Source organism: Mizuhopecten yessoensis, unplaced genomic scaffold (assembly GCF_002113885.1).
Source record: "Mizuhopecten yessoensis strain PY_sf001 unplaced genomic scaffold, ASM211388v2 scaffold5325, whole genome shotgun sequence".
Lineage (NCBI taxonomy): Eukaryota > Metazoa > Mollusca > Bivalvia > Pectinida > Pectinidae > Mizuhopecten > Mizuhopecten yessoensis.
In genome coordinates, this window is record NW_018405992.1 from 487,062 (window position 1) to 509,177 (window position 22,116).

Genomic DNA, 22,116 nt, shown 5'->3' on the forward strand with positions numbered 1-22,116 from the left:
ATCTAGGTGAGTTTTCTTAACATGATTTTTTGCTACATCTGAACAGCAATAAGACTTTTTGCAGATGTCACAGTGGTATCTTTTTGGGTTGGACGAGTGTTGAAATTTTGTGTGTCCTTATGGTAGTTTTTGTATTAGCCATGCCGAATGTTGATAAATTGATGACATCAAAATCATTGTTATCAAAACGACTACTTCAAACGTCAACATCCGCCTCCGAAATGAGAAAACTTGGATAGACACACTCAAAACAACAGAACCATCAGGACTCAACATTTGGCATGGCTAATACAAAAACTACCATACCGAAAAAACTACCACCTAGAAAGCCCAACCCCAATATCCACTGTTCACTTTGTTCCACGGCTGTCGCCAGCATTGGATAAATATTATAAGTAAATGACTGTATATTGATACAAACAGATTAAAAATTCAGTGATCATGACTTTAAATCAAGTATTAGTGTGCGCCGTACGGAGCCTTTTCAAAACTGCTTATTATGTCACCAGGCGCAGGGAACAATCCATGTTTGTATGCATAAGCAAAATCATGAGAAATCTCCAGAGCAAAATCAAGCGATTGACAACTAGACCTATATGTTCAACTGGGTCAGAGGTAATGTTTATTGGTACGACAGGATCAGAGGTAATGTTAGTCCGAATTATTCTAACGTTTTATCAACTTTTTTTATATCGGTCTGGCATCGAGTTTGAAGAGCGACCCTGGCGCAGGTCGCTTATTTCCGTTATGTTATAGAGGGCCAGAGTTCTGACGTTAATCTACGCAAGACTGATATAAAAAAAGTCGATAAAACGTAAGAATAATTCGGACTAAGGTAATTGTTTACTATTTGGCGACAGTTACATGTATTTCGAACTACTAGAAAGTCAAAGCGCACAATATAATTGGACCATTTTTCAAAATAGTTTTTCACTTTTTGCAGTAGCCGCTAAAGAGTCGTATGGTTATATTTATAACAATCTAACACAGTTACACGAACAGACACTGTGAAAGAAATGATTCATGATCACCTGTGATGAATGATAATCTTCATACAGTGTGCATCGAGTTAGACGTCGCATTAAGGAAGTGTCATCTATCCTCTTTTACAGTAACAGTCTAATGGAATGCAAAACGATGAAGATGTGATGGATATATAACATAGGGAACATTATATACTGCATACTTGTATGCATCCCTAATAACTAATACACACATAACATACAGGTAATATGATAAGGGGGGAAGGACAGATAAATAAAGTACTTCTCCGATAAATGTATCACAAATTTGGTAATGGCTAAGTGTCGAAACGAATTTTACTATTGTATTATTGATAAACTCTTAGAACGAGCATCCAAAGTTGTTTTTATGATGTAAAATGTAGGTAACAAACCTTTCCTGGTTATCCGGAAATAAGATTATTGCAGCCGCCATGCTAGTTGAATATCCCGGATGTGACAGGTGTGACGTCACATTCCGCCAAGTATATAGAGTGTTTCCCATGGTTATTACGTTAAAGAGTACCAGAAACGATTAAATTAGTTATAAATGAATGATATGTATCCTTTTTATTTTAATTAGAGACATCAAAAACTCTCAATCGCAGTATGTTTTACTTAAATCAAACAACAACTCCTTACGCATGCGTAAAGCATACATCCGTTATAAAGTCAATTAACTTCCGTTCAACTTTGCATTTGCTTTCAAGAAGAGAAAGTGATGCATTTTTTCGTTCTTTTATGAGAAATAATGTTTAAATCCGGGTAAGTGTTACCTAATTATACTTTTTTTCTATGCGTATTAGCAAAACAGAGTGATATTTGAAAGTGTTCGAGAAATAATAGTAAGTATACGGGTAACAGTCACCCGGAAGGATGCGGCTAATATAAATAGCACTGAACAGATGCAGAATTTGAAGCACTTAAGACGTATACCTGTCATGAAATCGCTTCCCATTGATAGACCTTAGATATATTAATTATAGGACTCTTAAAGAATTTAAACATGTTGAGCACTAGCCTGAAAAATAAAATAATACATAAATCACTGATTTGTCATCTGTACAATATTATTCAATTCCACTAGCCCAAATGTCATGGGGTAGTAATTTAATTTTAGATAAAGTTTTCAGTATTTCCGACGCAAATTTAGCGTGGGTTAGTAGAAGTTTGCAAGGTCGGCATGAGGTGTATTACTTATAAGTAAAAAAAAATCAAATAATTCTCACCACAGCTCGTATATATATCATTATTGCCTTTTTGGGAATCCCAGAAGTTTCCGTACCCATGTCATTTCCGTACCGGAGAATAGTATGTTGCAGTATTTTTCTTAACAAAGAAAAAATGTTAAAGAATATTTTTTATAGTGAAACCCCACCTTACTCGAACTCGCATTACTTGAATACCCTAGCTGTTCTTAAAATAGTTTGCTTGGTCCCGACGGTGTTCTTATATATTCTTGGTAAATTTACCTCAGATTACTCAAACTGCCATTTTTCAAATACCCCAAACTCTGATTTAGTCCTGACCGCTCTAAACTTTAGTGTTTAACCTATCCATTTGTCGAACAGGTAGTCACATCTACAAAATGTATGTGTGACACAAACCGCAAGATATCGATATATGCCTCGAGGTACAGACTGCGGTTCACGCTCATTGTGTTTATACAGGTGAGGTACAGACTGCGGTTCACGCTCATTGTGTTTATACAGGTGTCTGCTTGACCTTACACTGTGATTGTTAATTCCATTATTTAATCAACATGTAGATAATGTGGATTCAAAATTTTCTTCATTTCAAAGTGATCAAAGAGTTAATTCCTCTCATTTTTATACTTCATAAAATAAACTTCGCTGAATATAGTATGTGGACTAATAGGACTATATATGTCTACCTATAAGGACAAGTACATTAAATACATGTTAAAAACTTCTTTATTTTACTCCTTTCTGAATACTGATGGTTATATGTTTTCATTGTTTAGCAATAAAATATCTTATGAAATATCTTTCTTAAACTTCTTTTTACTTTTGTCATCTACTATCTGCGAAATTTATAGTGCTGGTTATGTCTGGCGTTCCACCTGATCAAATCATGAAATCAAATCAATGTTGGGTGAGGTGAATCTCAGATTCCTCCAGTACCATATATCCTCCAGCTATTGATCTGGTCCCCACTTCCACAATACTTTGTAGTCATAAATGTGATTATTTTAAAAGTAGTATTCAATATTTACAGCTATATGCCTTGACTGACCTTGAAAATGTTTACTTTCAGTCAAAGATTAAAATAAAAGACCAAGAGGATGTCTCAGGACGACTCTGCCAAGTTAAATGGGAAGAAAGCCACCAAGAAAACCCCAAATGACTTCATATTTGGGAAAGTCATCGGGGAAGGATCTTTTTCAACAGTAACAAAACTCTCTTTTTCACAAAAAAGTTTTCCTGTATCTTGCAATAATGATATTGATATATATGGTTCACTCTTACATTGGCTGTTGATATCTTCTTATTTACAAGCTTTACTTTCAAGGTTAGAAGGAGTTGTCTAGCTCAATTCCAGTGAATTAATTAGCAGTGCATCATTAGACTAGTAGTCTCACTATCTATCTATATATAGAGCAAATGAAAGAAGAAATGATCAGCAACAACACCACTGAATCTGGTACAAAATGTTTGATTTAATCCTACGTATCTATATATAGGTAATACACTGCGTCATGAGCATACAGTACAAAATAAGTAATTGATTTGAAATTGTTGATAAAGAAAAATTATTGCATTTGAGATTGTAACAATGTGTATTTTTTAGGTCTATTTGGCAAAAGAAATAGAATCTGGCAATGAATTTGCAGGTAAGTATCAGCTTATCAAAAAGTTATATATATACCTTAAGACCTGAATGATATGTATCGTGGTATTGAATTAAGATGATATGTTGACTTGACACAAAAGCCTTTTTTTGTACATAACAAATACAATGTACCATAATATATAAATGTACATGTATTCATTTACTACAACTCAATGTACTACATATAACAGATGTTATACATGGCATCATGGGCAATGAAAAGGCCAAATAAAATAATATGTGTGTTTCCTATTCCCTCAAAATTTGAATCCAGGTAGGTAGGTAGGCAAAACATTTTATTTTATCAAAACATTTTATTTCTTTTTCAAATGTTATACAACCGATTCAATGTCAATTGATCATGTACCCAGTGTGTTTATTTTCAGCATTTCAGAGGATGTATTCTTATTCGAAAGTACAAACATGCATAAGTATATAAAGCACCATTACTTTTAATATTATCATTTATTTGCAGCATTTTAAAGAATGTTTCCAAATTCAAAATCAAAACATGATAATTATACCATTGCCAAACACATATATATATATATTATTTCACATGGTGCTTTATATAGTTAGAAAGGTTTTACTGTTGCTTTTTCTGAGGATTCCGCAATTAAATCAAGGACAGAAACATTCTGTTTTGAGCATGAAAAAAGCAGTACTCGCATACCAAAACCCTTGGCGAAATCGCCGACGTTTAAATTTCCATCAACATCAAACCATTCAATGTTTACGGAACACTTTATGGCAGTTGTATAACCTTTTAGGTCTGTTGGGTGGTATGTCCCATAAACATCCAAAAGTGGGGCCTTGTTTGGAAACGACGCAAGGTGCTTCGTATCCGCAATTTGATGGCCAAAATGGAACTTTCTATTCCGATGGCCGCCATGTTGCCGTCAAGGTACATTGTGTAGAATCACGAAGACGATTGACACGCACAATACATGTGTGTCAAGGGCTTTATTGACGGAGTACCAAGTCAAAACTAATAACAAATCGGACACATTCCGGAAAAATTTAAGTCGCATGAAAAATCGGCGAAAAAAACCGTTTCAGGTCGGGCAAAAAATTTTCCAGGTAGGTCGGGGAACCGGAAACACACATATTATTTTATTTGGCCTAATGTACTGATGTGAATGCCATATCTGGTAGGGTTTTATTATGACAATGCAATAGAGTGGTAAATATTGGGAATATAACAGGAGATATCTTGTAGATATAGGTCACCTGTGTATAATGAAGATACCCGGTATAACAGGAAATGATGAATATAAAGACCAGCTGTCTATAATGAACATAACGGGGAACGATTATATATATGTAATATCCAATTATATCTCCCCAAACAAAGTTGGGTTTGTTGGTTATACTGGAATCAGGTTGTCTGTCTGTCCCTTAAATGTAGACACAACATTGTTAGTATATAACTCGTCAAGGGGATGTGAATTAAGTATATAAGTTGGAGTCGCCTCTCCTATTTATGAGTTATGTCCCTTTGTTTAAAGAACTGTTCCTACAATTCTTTGGCCGTGACACGTGATGTAAGTCTGCCATTCTGGCAGCAGTTCTACTTTCTGTAATGTTATATAATTAATAATGAAAATGACAGTCTGTTTGTAAATTGTAGACTTCAATTTCATATTTGGACATTTGTATGTACGTACATATATGTACACTTGTGAATAATGACCCAGTGGAGACTTTATCAAACAAGAACATAAAAAAATGACATAACATTTAAGCTACCTATAACATCCAAAACTTATCATCAGAGGGAACTACAATGAGTGATTTTTTGCATTATACTATTAAATAAACAAATATCTCAAATGTGGTCAAAAGTTGTTTTATTTTGATCTTAAATCCTTCAAATTGTATAATAATGTAAATGTTATTATCATTACAGTCAAGGTGCTGGACAAACGACATATTATGCGTGAGAAAAAGACCCAATATGTGATGAGAGAAAAGGAAGTACTGATGAAACTGAATCATGCATTCTTTATACGGCTATTTTACACCTTCCAGGACCATGACAGACTCTGTATCCTTGTCGACTGTACATGTGTACATTGTTGTATTGAATCAGTGATAATTTAATTCTGTTTGCAAATATAGTTGTCTAAGATCTCTGAAAGTGTATGGCTATCCTGTTTATAGATATTATTGTATTCTAGGACTATACAGTGTACAGATAATTACCCACCCTAGGGTTATCCTTATAAAGATTAATAGAATCAATCAATATAGGCATATGGGATATGGATATTCTACCCTTGGGTGCAGAATTTGGTGTCAGAACATTGACAAAGCTACGGTTCTAACCCAGCTTCTACACTCTAGGGTAGAGTATATCCAATGTATATCTACATAATGATGGACTCTTTTTGTCTCGCCTCTTAACCGAAAGTTTGGTAAAACAGGACATAGAAAATGCAAATGAAATTATCAAATTTATAGATAACACATAAAAAACTAAGGCCATATTTGGAAATAGAAAAATATATGGTAAACCTCAAATTTAAAAATAGATGCAAGACCTCCAGGGTAAGCTTGTACAACATTTTTGATGATCTTCAAGTGGTGGCACCTAAGCTGACCACATTCAAACAACATTTTGATGCATTTTCAGTTGTGATGTCATAATAGTACAGGTCACTGAGTGCACCCATATGGGATGTTTTTCATATGCAGAGGTTGGAGAAACAAGTGTATCCACGGGCTGTATACTGTATATAGACATTAGTGTATCCACGGGCTGTATACTGTATATAGACATTAGTGTATCCACAGGCTGTATACTGTTTATAGACATTAGTGTATCCACGGGCTGTATACTGTATATAGACATTAGTTTATCCACGGGCTGTATACTGTATATAGACATTAGTGTATCCACGGGCTGTATACTGTATATAGACATTAGTGTATCCACAGGCTGCATACTGTATATAGACATTAGTGTATCCACGGGCTGTATACTGTATATAGACATCAGTGTATCCACAGGCTGTATACTGTATATAGACATTAGTGTATCCACCGGCTGTATATTGTATATAGACATTAGTGTATCCATGGGCTGTATACTGTATTATTTTATGGGAGCTTTAAGGCTTGTTTACTATTTTAGTATTGTTTACTTAAATAAATTCTAAATGTCTGTAAGCTAACCCATTGTTAAATGTAACCATCCATTATAGTACTACTTTATAGATGAAGGAAGCATAAAGTGCCAATATTAAACCAGCTCTTTCAGTAGATCAGGATTTCAACACACCAACGTGATAAAGGTATTAATTAAGTGGTTGATTGACACATTTGTTTATCGAATACCTTTACGTTTTTGACAATTGTTGAAAAAAAGTGGCCATGTAAGAAACATGTTATAGAGAGAAACTGAAGACTGAATCACCTTTTAAGCTTCCTTATCTGTAGAGACTTTGTGCTCAGCTATGCTAGACAGGGAGAACTGTTGGACTACCTCAATAGATTGTCATGTTTTGATGAAAACTCTACTAAGTGGTATGCAGCGGAACTTGTTTTGGCTCTGGAACATATGCATAACCTGGGCGTGATTCACAGGTAATTTTCATAGCGCAACAAATGTCATCTTGTGGCTGGAATATATATAATATCTTTGTGACACGTTATCTTACTCCAATTTACGGGCTATGTATAGCATAAAACCCGGAAATACATTTAGCATGTGTTGCGAGTCTGCAACCAAAACAATTCCTACCTATAAACCCATACATGCCATATCTCACGATTTAGGCGTGAGACTCACGAAAAACAGCCTTCCAAAATGTCTCACGGCGTGATAACCCATTTTCACGCTTTTTGTTGCAAATAGTTTGAACTCACGAAAAGAAACAAATTTGGTCAATCTTAGTGAATAAACAATAGCTACATGGATTCACACTGACCTTGGTCACCGCGAGGTCTGAAGTCACACGCCAGCAACTTAAATCACAGGCCAGGCCAATTAGCAGCATAGGTGTGAAAGTTCTGAATGGCCCTGCCAGCCGATTTATCGGGGCATGGCTTGATGACTTGCTCACCGATGTGTGAACTGTTAAGCAATTAAGTCAGTGATCCCACAACCAGTGGGGGCTAGTTGCTAATTAATATGTGATGACAGTTGATATTAACATTAAACAGCAACATGAGGAGATGTCAGAGCTGTTTTAAAATACAATACCGAAATGGAAATGTTGGAGGTGACTATAAAATCGAAACCCGATACTGACATTGAATCCGGAATTTATTCTCTTGCCGTTGGGATGGGATTGAGTGTTAATGAAAATAACATAAACGAAAGAAAACAAGTTTCTTCAGAATTGGATAAATAAAAATAGGTTTTATTGGTTATTTTTTCCCAAGCAAAATAGAATTAAATATTCCCAATGTTTTGATATATATATTTTCTAACCTGGGATAATAAGGACATCCCAGTGGAAATTCTTCTTTTTAGCCCACCATCATCTGATGGTGGGCTATTCAAATCACCCTGCGTCCGTGGTCCGTCGTCCGTCCGTCGTCCGTCATCCCTCCATCGTCCATCCGTAAACAATTCTTGTTATCAGTATTTCTCAAGAAGTACCAGAGGGATCTTTCTCAAATTTTGAGACTGATCGGATAAACAACATGGCCGATAGGCAGCCAGCCATCTTGGATTTTGATAGTGAAAGTTTGTTATCGCTATTTCTCAAGAAGTGCCAGAGGGATCTTTCTCAAATTTTATATGTAAGTTCCCCTTGGTCCTTAGCTGTGCAGGGCAACTTTTGAGACTGATCGGATAAACAACATGGCCGACAGGCAGCCATCTTGGATTTTGATATTGAAAGTTTGTTATCGCTATTTCTCAGGAAGTACGGGAGGGATCTTTCTCAAATTTTAAATGTAGGTTCCCCTTGATCCCTCGTTGTGTATGTTATATTTTGAGACTGATCATAAAAACAAAATGGATTAAAAGAAGAACTAAACAGATCTTTCTCATATTGCAATGATCGATTCTATTTCTTTCACATTAAGTACTGTACTATATGTAAATATGTGAAATGACTAACTCACTTTGAATGTTGGCTTTCATACACATCAGTATTAAGTTTAGATCAAAAGTTACCTCAAGGTGCAATTACTGTTAACATGACTCAATCAAACAGATTAGAGGAAAGAAGAGAAAAGATCGAACTGACAAAGAACTAATGAAGATGGTACAAAAGTGGGCGCCAAGATCCCTCTGGGATCTCTTGTTTTAATTACTATTATTTTTTGCCTTTTATGTGATTTATTTACTTTTAAATATTGATAGCTTTATCTGGACCGTATGTCACGTGTTAACCTTCCTAAAATCCTTTAAAATATCAAAAAATCTTCAATTTTGGCTTTAGCAAAGTAATTAGAGGCTTCAGAATAGCACAAATGATTCAATAATATGATATATGCTATATAATTTATGTTTTTAAATGTCTCACGAATTTCTCACGAATTCAGAGAAAAAATATCTCAATATTTTTGACCAAATCTCACTAAAAATAATCACTGATCTCACTATTTTGCTCCTGAAAGGTATGGCATGTATGTAAACCCTATTGTTTCATGGTGTTGCAGGGGGTTAAATCCCCTTATATTTTGTTTGACATTTAATTAATAGGTTCTTATTATGGAGAACTGCCTAGTAAGGAAAACTATATTCATGTGTTTATTAGGGCCCCGTATCGGAGATACGGGTGCCCTATAGTAATCACTCTGTCTGTCTGTCTGTCCATCAACAAATTTTGTTTCTGGCGGATAACTTTAGTATTTATGGACCAATGTACATGAAACTTGGTCAAGATGTTCAGTTCACAAAAATACACATTGAGGTAAAAAGTCGAGGTCAAAGGTCAAGGTCATTAGGTTCAAAGGTCAAGGTCAAATTTTACATCTTTTCACTGATGAACATTTTGTTATGACATTATGAAGCAAAGTTAATCGGAATTAAACAAGGAGTCAACTGACCAAAGGTCAAGGTCATTAGGTTCAAAGGTCAAGGTCAAATTTTACATCTTTTCACTGATGAACATTTCGCTATGACATTATGGAGCAAAGTTGTACGGAATTAAACAAAGAGACACACTGAGGTAAAAAGTCAATGTCAAAGGTCAAGGTCAATATATTGAAAGGTCAAGGTCAAGTTTTGTATTTTTCACTGATGAACATTTTGTTATGATATTATGAAGCAAAGTTGGTCGGAATTATAGAATAAGTAAACTGACCAAAGATCAGGGTCGCTGGGTTAATGGTCAAGGTCATTTGGGTCCAAAGGTCAAAGACAAAGTGGATCTCTGACTTTGATCCTGGCTCTTGATGTAGGAGGTATATATAAGGTTAAATAAAACAAATCAAAGGTAACAAATGTGTATTGCACCGGTATTTAAATTTCTGTTAGTCCAGCAAATATGAAGGTGGAAGGAAACAAGACTCACATCATAGTACATGTAAAATGTATATTTTGCTTCCTTGCGATTCTTTTTGAAGTCCAAATAGCAAAAGTCAAGCTCAGCTATATGGACAGATTACTTCTTGATGATTATGGGGGATATATTGCCACAAGACGGGGCCCTTACTGACCTGTCAAGTGTTCTAGTTGTAGTCTCACATCACCATTGCCAGATAGGGGAGTGTCAGGTTTTTAATTGTATATGTACATTCAAATATCTGTGTCCCATTTTCTGGTACTAAGTGACAGATGAATGCTTCTATACCATAGACATATTTTGATGTAAGTTCCCCAAGCTGTGGGCCCACCCTTTTTTTCAGGAATACCTACATCGAAAAAACAAAAAAAACCTAAATAATAAAACAAGCAGTAACGATAAATCATCTGTTCAAAAAAGACTTTATCTAATATTATTTTAGCCCTCCCCCCTTAAAAAAGCTCTTGGTTTCAAGAGGGAGTAGTAGGCAATAAAGATATATAGGTCTAAGCAAATAAACACATTATTCTCTCTATTGTTACAGAGATTTGAAGCCAGAAAACATCTTGCTTAATGATGGGATGCATATACAGATAACAGACTTTGGAAGTTCCAAGATATTAGATAAGCAGGAATCATCAAACAGTGGACAAGGTAAATAAATTTGATTCTTTTATGTGTAGCTACAATTAAAAACATGTGTAACATGTACCTCTTATACACTGTAGTGCTTATGTTTATGTGTACTTTATATAGTTTTATTGGAAATGTATAACTTCATTTCCTTGTTACCAGATAAACTCAAAGAATAGGTATGTCCTAGAGGGACAGCTCAACCTTAATATTACTTAGATTAAGATGAATTTTTGACAGCTTAAATATTTAAGTGAGTGATTCAGACTCTCTGGGGTCTCTTGGTTTAAAGTCACTTGAGTCAAATGCTAAGAGACTTTAAAAGTAAATTGATTTATGGCTCAAGTTCTTCCTGCATTAAATTTGTCCATAAAATTTCAGTACATTATAGTTACCTGTTTAGTATCAATTATGATCCATGTTTTTATGTTTGATCTTATAAGAACCTTCCCAAGAGTCTGGAAACCAGCCGAAGAGGAAGAATTCTTTTGTGGGAACAGCACAGTATGTGTCACCTGAAATCCTGACCAGTAAAACAGCCTGTAGCAGGTAAGGACAGATGTGTGGAGCAGCTGTGCTGACAGAAGCAACAGAATTCTGTACATGACTTTTTATTACTGTTCTGCTTCAGCCAATGTTGGCAGTCATGTACTCAATTAGAAATAGACTTGCTCTGATTGGTTGTTGTAGGAAAAACTTAAAAGTAACAACCAAGGTACTGTAAAAGCATGTATTTTCGTTTGGTTAAAATTTCGTAGTTGTTTTTTTTGGACAAATTCGTTGGAATTATATTTCGTGGAATCAATATTTTCAAACCAAGTATATTTTTTTTTCTGTTTGATACCTGGACTATAAGACAATAGGTCCTGCTAACCGTACATCACCCGGGGTGATCACCTGTCCACGCCAGGTGAAATTTTCACACCTCGGTCACCCCAGTCAGTGGAAAACAATAGATCGACTCGCTCAATAGTCAAATAATTCAGTCTAAACAAACATGTGTGGTAGTTAATAGCGATATATACAATGGAAATAAATAGGCCTACCAACATTTTACAGCACAAATTCTGATAAGAAAATCAGGGCCGATTTCAATGTAAATATTGCTCCAGAAGGAAGACGTGTGTTTAAATAATTTAAGCAATAGTTTGTCTATTGCATTAGAAGTTTATTTCCCCGTGTCTCCATTGAAAAAGTTTCAAAATCGGGGCATGCCGTCCTGACAGCATGCTGCGGGATATCGATCCAAAGTTAACGTTATTGTCGTAACTGACGACGACTGCTTTATTTACACTTTACACCCTTTTGTTGAATAGAATATTTGATTATTTTTAAAAAGGGAATATTTTGTTTGTTTTTTGTTTTTTGTTTTTTGTTTCTATATAAGGTGATTTCGTCGCACTGCTTGCGAGGTACAGGTAAGATCGGGCGAGATAAACTCACTCGTTGGGTATCGGTCAAATCCGTCATGCACTATAGTTTACATACAAAGAGCGATGTAACTGTGTTACAAATATAACGCTTGATTGACGCGCTCTTGGTATAAGTGTTTACCTCCGTGATTGTGACGATAATTACACCGTTTATCATGACTTGTGTCTAAATGTAAATACAGCATGGTTTGTAATTAAAGTACCATTTATAGTTTATTTCATATTTTCGTTTAGTTTATATTTTGTATGCTTAAAATTTTGTTGGGATTATATTTCATGGTTTTCTTAAAACCATGAAATAAACGAAATAAAATCCTCAACGAAATATTGTGCTTTTACAGTATTGTCTAACCATTACACACTGTATTAAAGAGGTGATACCAGTTTTCTTGAGTCAGATCAATTAACAAAATATAGTCATATTGGTCAAGTAGTTTTGGTAAAAATGGATCTTGGATAATTGTGATTGCATTGGAAAATAACAGTTCAATAAAAGTGTATTGCAGAGATGTCTTTTCCTCATTACAATTATATGATGGGCAAAAAGAATGTATTCTGCAATATAAAGTCAAAAGAAGTTGCTGTTTGCCCGGTTCCTGCAGGCCAAGTCACTGTTTTTCTTGCAGAAGTTTTCAAAAATATTGATAATTTGTTTGCATTGGAAGCATCATAATTATCATTTCACCTGGTTCAGAGGACAAATAGGAGAGTATGCCTTACTGCAGTGTCAACAATCTATCCATTAACAATTTCTCCAAATGACTTCTTCTGAACTACAGAACAGAATTTCACCAATTTGACTTGAAACTTCTTTAGATTGTGGGAATACAAAATTGAACAAATGGAGAAACTGACTCTAAAAGGGGCCGGAGCCAAAAAAGAGTAATGTGGTCATGTTTAGCTCACCTGGCCAAAAGGGTCAGGTGAGCTGTTGCAATCTGTTGCTGTACGACATCTGTCATCCAATGTCCATCAATAAACTTTTTCTTTGAACGAACTACTTCTCTAAAGAACCACAAGCTTAATTACAACTAATCTATTTAGGAAATATCCCTATGTGGTAATTATGTCAAATGACAAAAGAATGGACTGATTCCTTTGAGGGGGCAAAAAATGAGTAGAATTTGCTGTTGAATGAGTGATATTTATGATTTAGCAACCTTATTATACATTCTTAAAACAAATCGGAAAGGCAAACAAATTTTGTACATAAACGGGGTCTGTAGGTGGAGCTTTGCAATACATAGTGCTATATATGAATGTTTAAACACTCAAATTCTTCTGGAGAATCAAAAGTCCAATACTCATGCTATTTGTTCAGTTACTTGCTTGTATAGAAAGTTACAAAGTTTACAAAAAAATATGATGTTGACCTTTCAAATTGGTTAAAACACTCAAATGGTGTCTGAAAAACAAAGACCTAGTGTCATACTTGATCAGTAGCTTGCTGACAGGGAGCAATACACAGTTGTAAAATGACTGATCAATATTCTAGTTCATGAGGGTCGGATCTGTTAAAACATTATAACAGCTTTCTTTGAAGAATGAAACCCCCTAGAGTCATAGAATATGGCCAGAAGCTTGCTGACAATGAGTACTAGTGCTGCAAAGTTGAGAATTGAAATGGCTTTGAACTACATTCAAGGTTGCAGGAGTCAAATCTCTTAAATTCGGAGGAGTTTTCTTTAAGACTACAGAGTGAAACATTACAGTTTTCATACTAATATTGTCACTGACAGATTATCTGACCCATATGCTGCACCCTCCTCTATAAAACTGCACAGTGAACCAGTTTAACGCTCATTGACACTTAAAGACACATGAAATATGCTGCAGCACCCTGCTTTGTGTCATGACAAAGTTCTGGTGTCGCGCTAATTGACGCTACGTATACCTTCTTACACAAGTTTGAGGGGTTCATATACAATATAGCAGAGTAAACCAGTTGAGTGTCACACTAATTGACCAGGGCTAGACAATGAGGATAGCCTGCTAGTCTGAGACAAGTGAAATCTCCAGCAGGACTAGTGGTTCTTAGAAATACTAGTCTAATTGACCAGTCAAAATCTGATGTTACTCTGATTTGCACATGGACTAGTAAAAATTGGAAAATATTAGCCCAGCTGACTAGAAGCTCTTAAAATTAATTTATAGCCATATAATTGACACTGATGGTTTCTCTAACACACTGTAATATCCTGATATTACTTCATTATTGCATCAATATCACTGTAGATAAGGTATGGTATATGTTTGTGATGACATTGACAACAAACTTATGGATATTAACTTGAAAATAATTTGTAATACTATGTTTGATTGCTTCAATGGTATATTGAAATGTTCTATTTGTCTGTTTCAGTTCTGACCTTTGGGCTCTAGGCTGCATCATCTACCAGTTATTATCTGGGCTAGTTCCATTCCGTGGAGGGTAAGGTGTTCATTAGATTTTACCAATGAAATGTAATTAAACTCAACACATTAGTCAGATGATAAATACACAGTATTCATATTGTAAACAGAACTCAAAACATTAGTTAATAGATATACTCAACGCATTAGTCAAGTGATAGATATAACACGATATTATGTAATAATTATAATACACCTCAACACAGTTGTCATGTAATAAATATAGCATAGCAAATGTATTCCTATAATAAATACTCTGTATTCCTATAATAAATATAACATGCATGTTTGATAAATATAACAATACTATAGTAACATAGCAATTATAATGCTGTAGTAACTTATAACATAATACTGTAGTCATTTATAACATAATACTGTAGTCGTTTATAACATAATACTGTAGTCATTTATAACATAATACTGTAGTCATTTATAACATAATACTGTAGTCATTTATAACATAATACTGTAGTCATTTATAACATAATACTGTAGTCATTTATAACATAATACTGTAGTCATTTATAACATAATACTGTAGTCATTTATAACATAATACTGTAGTCATTTATAACATAATACTGTAGTCATTTATAACATAATACTGTAGTCATTTATAACATAATACTGTAGTCATTTATAACATAATACTGTAGTCATTTATAACATAATACTGTAGTCATTTATAACATAATACTGTAATCATTTATTACATAATACTGTAGTCATTTATAACATAATACTGTAGTCACTTATAACATAATACTGTAGTTATTTATAACATAATACTGTAGTTATTTATAACATAATACTGTAGTTATTTATAACATAATACTGTAGTTATTTATAACATAATACTGTAGTTATTTATAACATAATACTGTAGACATTTATAACATAATAATGTAGTCATTTATAACATAATGCTGTAGTCATTTATAACATAATCCTGTAGTCATTTATAACATAATACCGTAGTCATTTATAACATATTACTGTAGACATTTATAACATAATAATGTAGTCATTTATAACATAATACTGAAGTCATTTATAACATAATACTGTCGTCATTTATATACTGTAGTCATTTATAACAAAATACTGTAGTCACTTATAACATAATACGGTAGTCATTTATAACATAATATTGTAGTCGTTTATAACATAATACTCTAGTCATTTATATACTGTAGTCATTTATAATATAATACTGTAGTCATTTATAGCATAATACTGTAGTCATTTATTACATAATACTGTAGTCATTTACAACATAATACTGTGGTAACTTATAACATAATACTGTATTCGTTTATAACATAATACTGTAGTTATTTATAACATAATACTGTAGTCACTTATAACATAATACTGTAGTAACTTATAGCATAATACTGTAGTCATTTATTACATAATACTGTAGTCATTTACAACATAATACTGTGGTAACTTATAACATAATACTGTAATCGTTTATAACATAATACTCTAGTCATTTATATACTGTTGTCATTTATAACATAATACTGTCGTCATTTATATACTGTAGTCATTTATAACATATTACTGTAGACAGTTATAACATAATACTGTAGTCGTTTATAACATAATACTGTAATCGTTTATAACATAATACTCTAGTCATTTATATACTGTAGTCATTTATAATATAATACTGTAGTCATTTATATACTTTAGTCATTTATAACATAATACTATAGTCATTTATAACATAATACCGTAGTCATTTATAACATAATACTGTAGTCATTTATAACATAATACTGTAGTCATTTATAACATAATTCTGTAGTCATTTATAACTTAATACTGTAGTCATTTATAACATAATACTGTAGTAACTTATAACATAATACTGTAGTCATTTATAACATAATACTGTAGTCGTTTATAACATAATACTGTAATAGTTTATAACATAATACTGTAATCGTTTATAACATAATACTGTAGTCATTTATAACATAATACTGTAGTCATTTATAACATAATACTGTAGTCATTTTATAAATATAAATGATTACTTTGGAATTTTTAATCAAAAATAGGTTGTGTCTGAATTCTGACCTTGGATCCAAAGTATACATTCTAATGATGTCCAATATAACAATAATAAGTGATCTTACTAACATATATATATTTTCCTTCTTCTTTTGTAGACATGAATATCAAATCTTTCAGAAGATTATGAAGCTGGAGTATGAGTTCCCCGATGGTTTTAGTTCTGTAGCAAGAGATTTGGTTGAGAAGTTATTGGTAAGTTGTACAAAACCAAAGAGATTTTAGAAAGATTCCTAAGTAATGGTCATATATGGTTGTTCTATGAACAAATCTTCATCGGAGCAACTGCTTCAGATACATATTGTGTATCAGGTTTCTTGATGCAGTTGGATTTCATCTGTGAACAAGCTATTTGTACTAATATTTTTACTTTTGATTCAAAAGTAAAATATTAGTACAAATAGCTTGTTAGAGTTCGGTTTAATTTTTTTTTGTAGTTTAAGACGTTTGTCATCTTAAAAGATAGGTTCCTATTGGTTGTCTGTACTTTTAACTTCTTGTATATAAGTGATAATGAGAGTGAGACTTAAATAAACTATTTGTGTTGTGTTGTTGAAATAAACTATTTGTGTTATGTTGTTGAAATAAACTATTTGTGTTGTGTTGTTGAAATAAACTATTTGTGTTGTGTTGTTGCAACAACCTCTTTCTGTACAGGTGATAGAACCGTCAGAGCGTCTTGGATGCCCAGAGCAAGGGGGATATGAACGCCTAAAACAACATCCATTTTTTGAAGGCATTGATTGGGATATAGTTCCAGAACAGAAACCCCCAACACTACAGCCATATCTCCCTGCGACATCAGAAAATCCAGAAAATATTTACGGAAACTATAAGGTAATCAGTCACTCAAAGTATTTAATTTCATAAGTAATCATTTCTTCTTGTTAATTTTTGTAGTCCAGGATTTTTATAACTTTTGAAGTTGAAACAAAATTTCTAGTTTTATATAAAATTTAATTTGTTTAAGTAGCACTAGTTTCTATAAAGTAGCCATCATGTATGACATGTAAACTCCAGTGTCCTTTTAGTAATATTGACCACTAATATCTGAAAGTCATGATCTAATTGTGATTTTTGATTTCCTACAGCCTGGTCTTTCTGATAGGAGAGTAGCAGAAATCATTACAGAAACTGTGTAAGTATTCCTTTGTTGTTATTTGCTATATGTAGAAAACAAGAAAGGTGGCAAACCCATGCCAGATCAATTATTTTTTCTTTAACAAAACCTTCTTTTTGCATTTTAAAATTATTGTTTATAATGATAAAGTTCAAAAATATATATTTATCTTTTGCTTGTAGAATAGTAATTGATGCTAGCAATTGTTTTCATGTATTTCATTTATATAGCAGTTTCAGTTAATTGTCTTTTTATTTAAATGATAGATAGAACAATAAGAAATAATTGAAATCAATGCAATACATTTCACAATGTTATATCATCACAAAGTATTATTACATGATATAAAAATAAATATAACGATCAAATTGCTTCCGGAGTGTTATTACAATATGTTTAACCAGCATATTCAAAATATTTAATATTGCATGGCTCAGGAAACAGTTATAGGTAACACTGGGTTGCAGGAAGCATTGGGTTATAGGAGACATTATGGAGTATTGAATATTGGAGATAATTTTATAGTAGACACTAGTCTGTAATACTTCTGTAGTAATTCTGATACAGGAGACACACAATTATACTTGGTTGACTAAGTATTTGTTGGTAGCTTGTTCTATTTGATATATTTCTGTGCACACATGCATATTTGGGCAATTTGTTGATACCTTTTGTCATCTAATCAACATAACTGAGTGAAATTAATTCTTGATCTATTTAAGGATTTCGGATGATGAGAGGAAATCATTGATCGAAGCACAGGCCAAAGAAAATGAATATCACAAATTTGTTGAAGGCAATCTCATTCTCAAACAGGGTCTAGTAGATAAGAGAAAGGTAAGTATACTTGTGGGTTTTGTTATTGGGGGTGAAATAGGTGAATCTCAACCAGAGGGGAACGATTCTCATGTTGCCAAGCAAGAGGCAAGCCTCATGTTTTGCAACTTATAAGCAACTTTCCTGAAGGGTTGAGATTTTCCATCTTACCCCAGAGGGGAATTATTCTATCTCTCCTACCCTGTTGACCCTATCATATACGTGGTGAATCGTTGATGTAACAGGCTCAATGCATTGTTCACATGATCTTAATGCATTGTTGATGCGATATCATTGTATTGACATCATACATTTGTTTTAGAGAGGAATCCCTACGTCACCAAGTTATTCACTCAAGCTTGATGCTAGGCAAAGTTCACAAATATATAATGTGGCTACTGCAATCTTATTGGCTGTTGGTTTGCAGATGAAAGCTTTCGAAGGAATTACTGAATTGTGATGAAAGTTGTCTAGTAGATACTTTTTACTCAAGTCCTCATAAAGTTCAAAAATACTTAACGAGGCTGCTATGATCTTATCATGAGTACTAAAGAAAACAGACTGAATTATAGTTTTAACCAACAATCGGCTATCCTTCCACCTACAGTAAGCTGGTACAGGTGACACATCTACTGCCTTAATGATCTTGTACATGCTTGAGCATTTTCAATTTGATCTTGTCTGTCATATACAAATACACAATTAATGCAATATTTATTGTTTACTGAAGAATTTATATGTTCATTTCAGGGTTTGTTTGCAAGAAGGCGGATGTTTCTGTTAACAGAAGGGCCTCACCTATACTATGTTGATCCGACAAATAAAGTGTTAAAAGGACAGATACCATGGTAATTGGCTTATATTATGATACCACTGAGACGTAGATGAGCTTAAAATTAAGAAGATGTTTCAAGCAATTAAGGATAAGGTGTTGTAACTAGAAGTCCAGTTATCAATGAGTATAACTAACAACATTTCATCAGCTCACTGAATTAGGAGTACAACTTAAAACATTCCCTAAAAATCATACCCTATATCATCACATGTGAAGATATACGTTTTATAAGTCTTAACTTAATTGATAATTTCTGGTAATGCACTGTTAAAAATGTAGATAATTAATTATAGTCTGGTATGATTGATAATTATTTTTATTGCAGGTCAAAAGAATTGAAACCTGAGGCTAAGAATTTTAAAACCTTTTTTGTCCACACTGTGAGTATACTGTTAGGTTTTCTACAGTGGATATTGAGGTAAAATATTGAAATACAAAACTATTGCACTGTACGGTTACTTGCGATAAGCTTATCTCTAAGGTAACATTTTACAGATGCGAGTATTATAAGGAAGTAAGACTTTATTTCTCAGAATACTAGACTTCCTGGACTTACTACAGAGAAGCATGACAGTATTTTATACCTTCTTTAACAAAAATATATTGTTAAAGGTTGTGATTTTTTGCTCTTAAACTTCATAATATGCTTGTAGAAGTTAATAAGATTTTCATTTCTGATTCTTTCAATAGCCTAACAGGACGTACTATCTGGAAGACAAAAGTTCAAGGTCGCAGGACTGGGTGAACAAGATAGACGAAGTATGGCAGACATACTATGGTACAAAATCCTAGTGTCTCAATAGGGACCATTTTCAAATAGTGTCAAAAAATCATGGAATGGGGAGATTCTAAATAGTTGTCAAAACACCAAACTATGTTAATGTTAGTTTATTAGCGTAACGTTTTGTAGGCCAATGCTTGTATTTAGCCTTAATACATCAGCAGCAGCATGTTTTACATACTTTTTTTAACCAATAAGAGAATTTCCACATTGTTATCTTAAAAACAAATGTTTGTGGAATAAGAAATGGCATTTATTGTTTTGTTTTCATGGAGGTTAGTAGCAATAATGATTTTAAAACCATGGAAACTCAATAGTGACAAAGACCTGCCTGTTACCTTGGAGATGGGGGAATTTGGCTGTGGTACACAGTAATGACACTACAGTGAAGCTAGCTTACTGACCGCTTACCTTACAATGTAGACAGTAGTCACTTGTCAGCAATTCCTGTATACTGCATTTGTATTCCTTAATACAACATAAATCTACATTGTGAATAGTTTTAACCACCAATACTCCTAGGTATAACACTCAGGTTTTGTATAACAATTTGAGACTTGTGCAAAATTCCTATTTAACTGATCTGCAGGTTGGCAAATATCTCCTTCTAAAATTCATAATTGTTTCACCGGTATATGGTGTAAGGTCGTGTGTGAGGAGACCATGTTATTAGCTGGTAGTGTGAGATTAGGGGCTAATGCATAGACACTTGGTCATTGACTGATCATATTTGCGTTTTGTTTTGCATAGTTAAATTTTTATCTGTTGATAGATAACAATTTAAGAAATATAGTACATATCAGCTATGCTTACTGTATTTTATATGATATTGCCGGTGTTTTCATATATTACATAATATTGGTGATCCTCTTTGAACACAACTGCATGGGGTCTTCATTTAGGAATTTGATCCACATGTTATTATTGACTCAAACAAGAAATTGTTTTTTTGTAACGTACTAGAGATGAGACCTAGCCTAGATTTCTTACCCCCTCCTTCCTGGAGTAGGGAGCGACATTTTCCACTAGGGAGTGCCATGACCCTGAGTTAACTCTTTGAACTGTGATAAATGTATTGGGCTCCATAATCAGATAGATTGATCAGGACTGCTGTAAGTTTGATTGTATGAGAACATTTTTGTGAGAGTTTGTTTGGCATAAAAGGGTTATTTATTGTGTGAGTGTTGTTGCACTGATGTACCCATATACCCAGTATTGATTGTGTTTATAAACCTGTTGAGTGAGTCTACAGAGGCCTGCTGTTTATAACATGGGGGCGTGCCAGATGAACAGTGGAATAGATATATATATATTATGCATACTGTAGTACTAGCTGTCATTCTTAATATTTGCATTAACATAGCATTGCCACTATAAAACCAACCGAAATGTAATGGCAAACATAAAGCTATATATGCATATTGCCCAAATGTTAATGTCATTAGGATATACAATGGTAACATTAAATACTACTGAAGTTACTGGCAGTGGCTGTTCTATTTATCAAAAACAGAAAGACATGAAAAAACACATTGGATTTGAATTTTTCTATCCCTGTTTTATCATTGGTTTAATTGTTTTAAAGTCAAAAATAACATTGAACTGCCTTGAGATGACAGTTTGCCTTGGGATGACAGTTATAGGCTCTATGACTGTAAACTGGTATATACAGGACAG

General features: G+C 33.5%; 1 protein-coding gene across 1 annotated transcript; it reads left to right on the top strand.

The window, feature by feature from the left end:
• Positions 1–1,666: 1,666 nt before the first annotated feature.
• On the top strand, positions 1,667–22,110 carry LOC110450565 (3-phosphoinositide-dependent protein kinase 1-like). Its single transcript, XM_021498162.1, has 15 exons — positions 1,667–1,766; positions 3,279–3,411; positions 3,813–3,855; positions 5,764–5,901; positions 7,298–7,442; positions 10,866–10,975; positions 11,398–11,503; positions 14,750–14,818; positions 16,986–17,082; positions 17,545–17,724; positions 17,979–18,025; positions 18,730–18,844; positions 19,574–19,671; positions 19,984–20,038; positions 20,349–22,110. Exons 2-15 carry the CDS (start codon positions 3,307–3,309, stop codon positions 20,448–20,450), a joined length of 1,410 nt encoding a protein of 469 aa, XP_021353837.1. The 5' UTR covers positions 1,667–1,766; positions 3,279–3,306; the 3' UTR covers positions 20,451–22,110.
• Positions 22,111–22,116: the final 6 nt, after the last annotated feature.

Bases quoted from the DNA above. Each gene is read 5' to 3' on its own strand.
- LOC110450565 (XM_021498162.1), top strand. From the start codon at position 3,307: ATGTCTCAGGACGACTCTGCCAAGTTAAATGGGAAGAAAGCCACCAAG. The intron at 3,412-3,812 runs GTAACAAAACTC...TGTATTTTTTAG, and splicing joins GGGAAGGATCTTTTTCAACA to GTCTATTTGGCAAAAGAAAT. The intron at 3,856-5,763 runs GTAAGTATCAGC...TTATCATTACAG, and splicing joins ATCTGGCAATGAATTTGCAG to TCAAGGTGCTGGACAAACGA.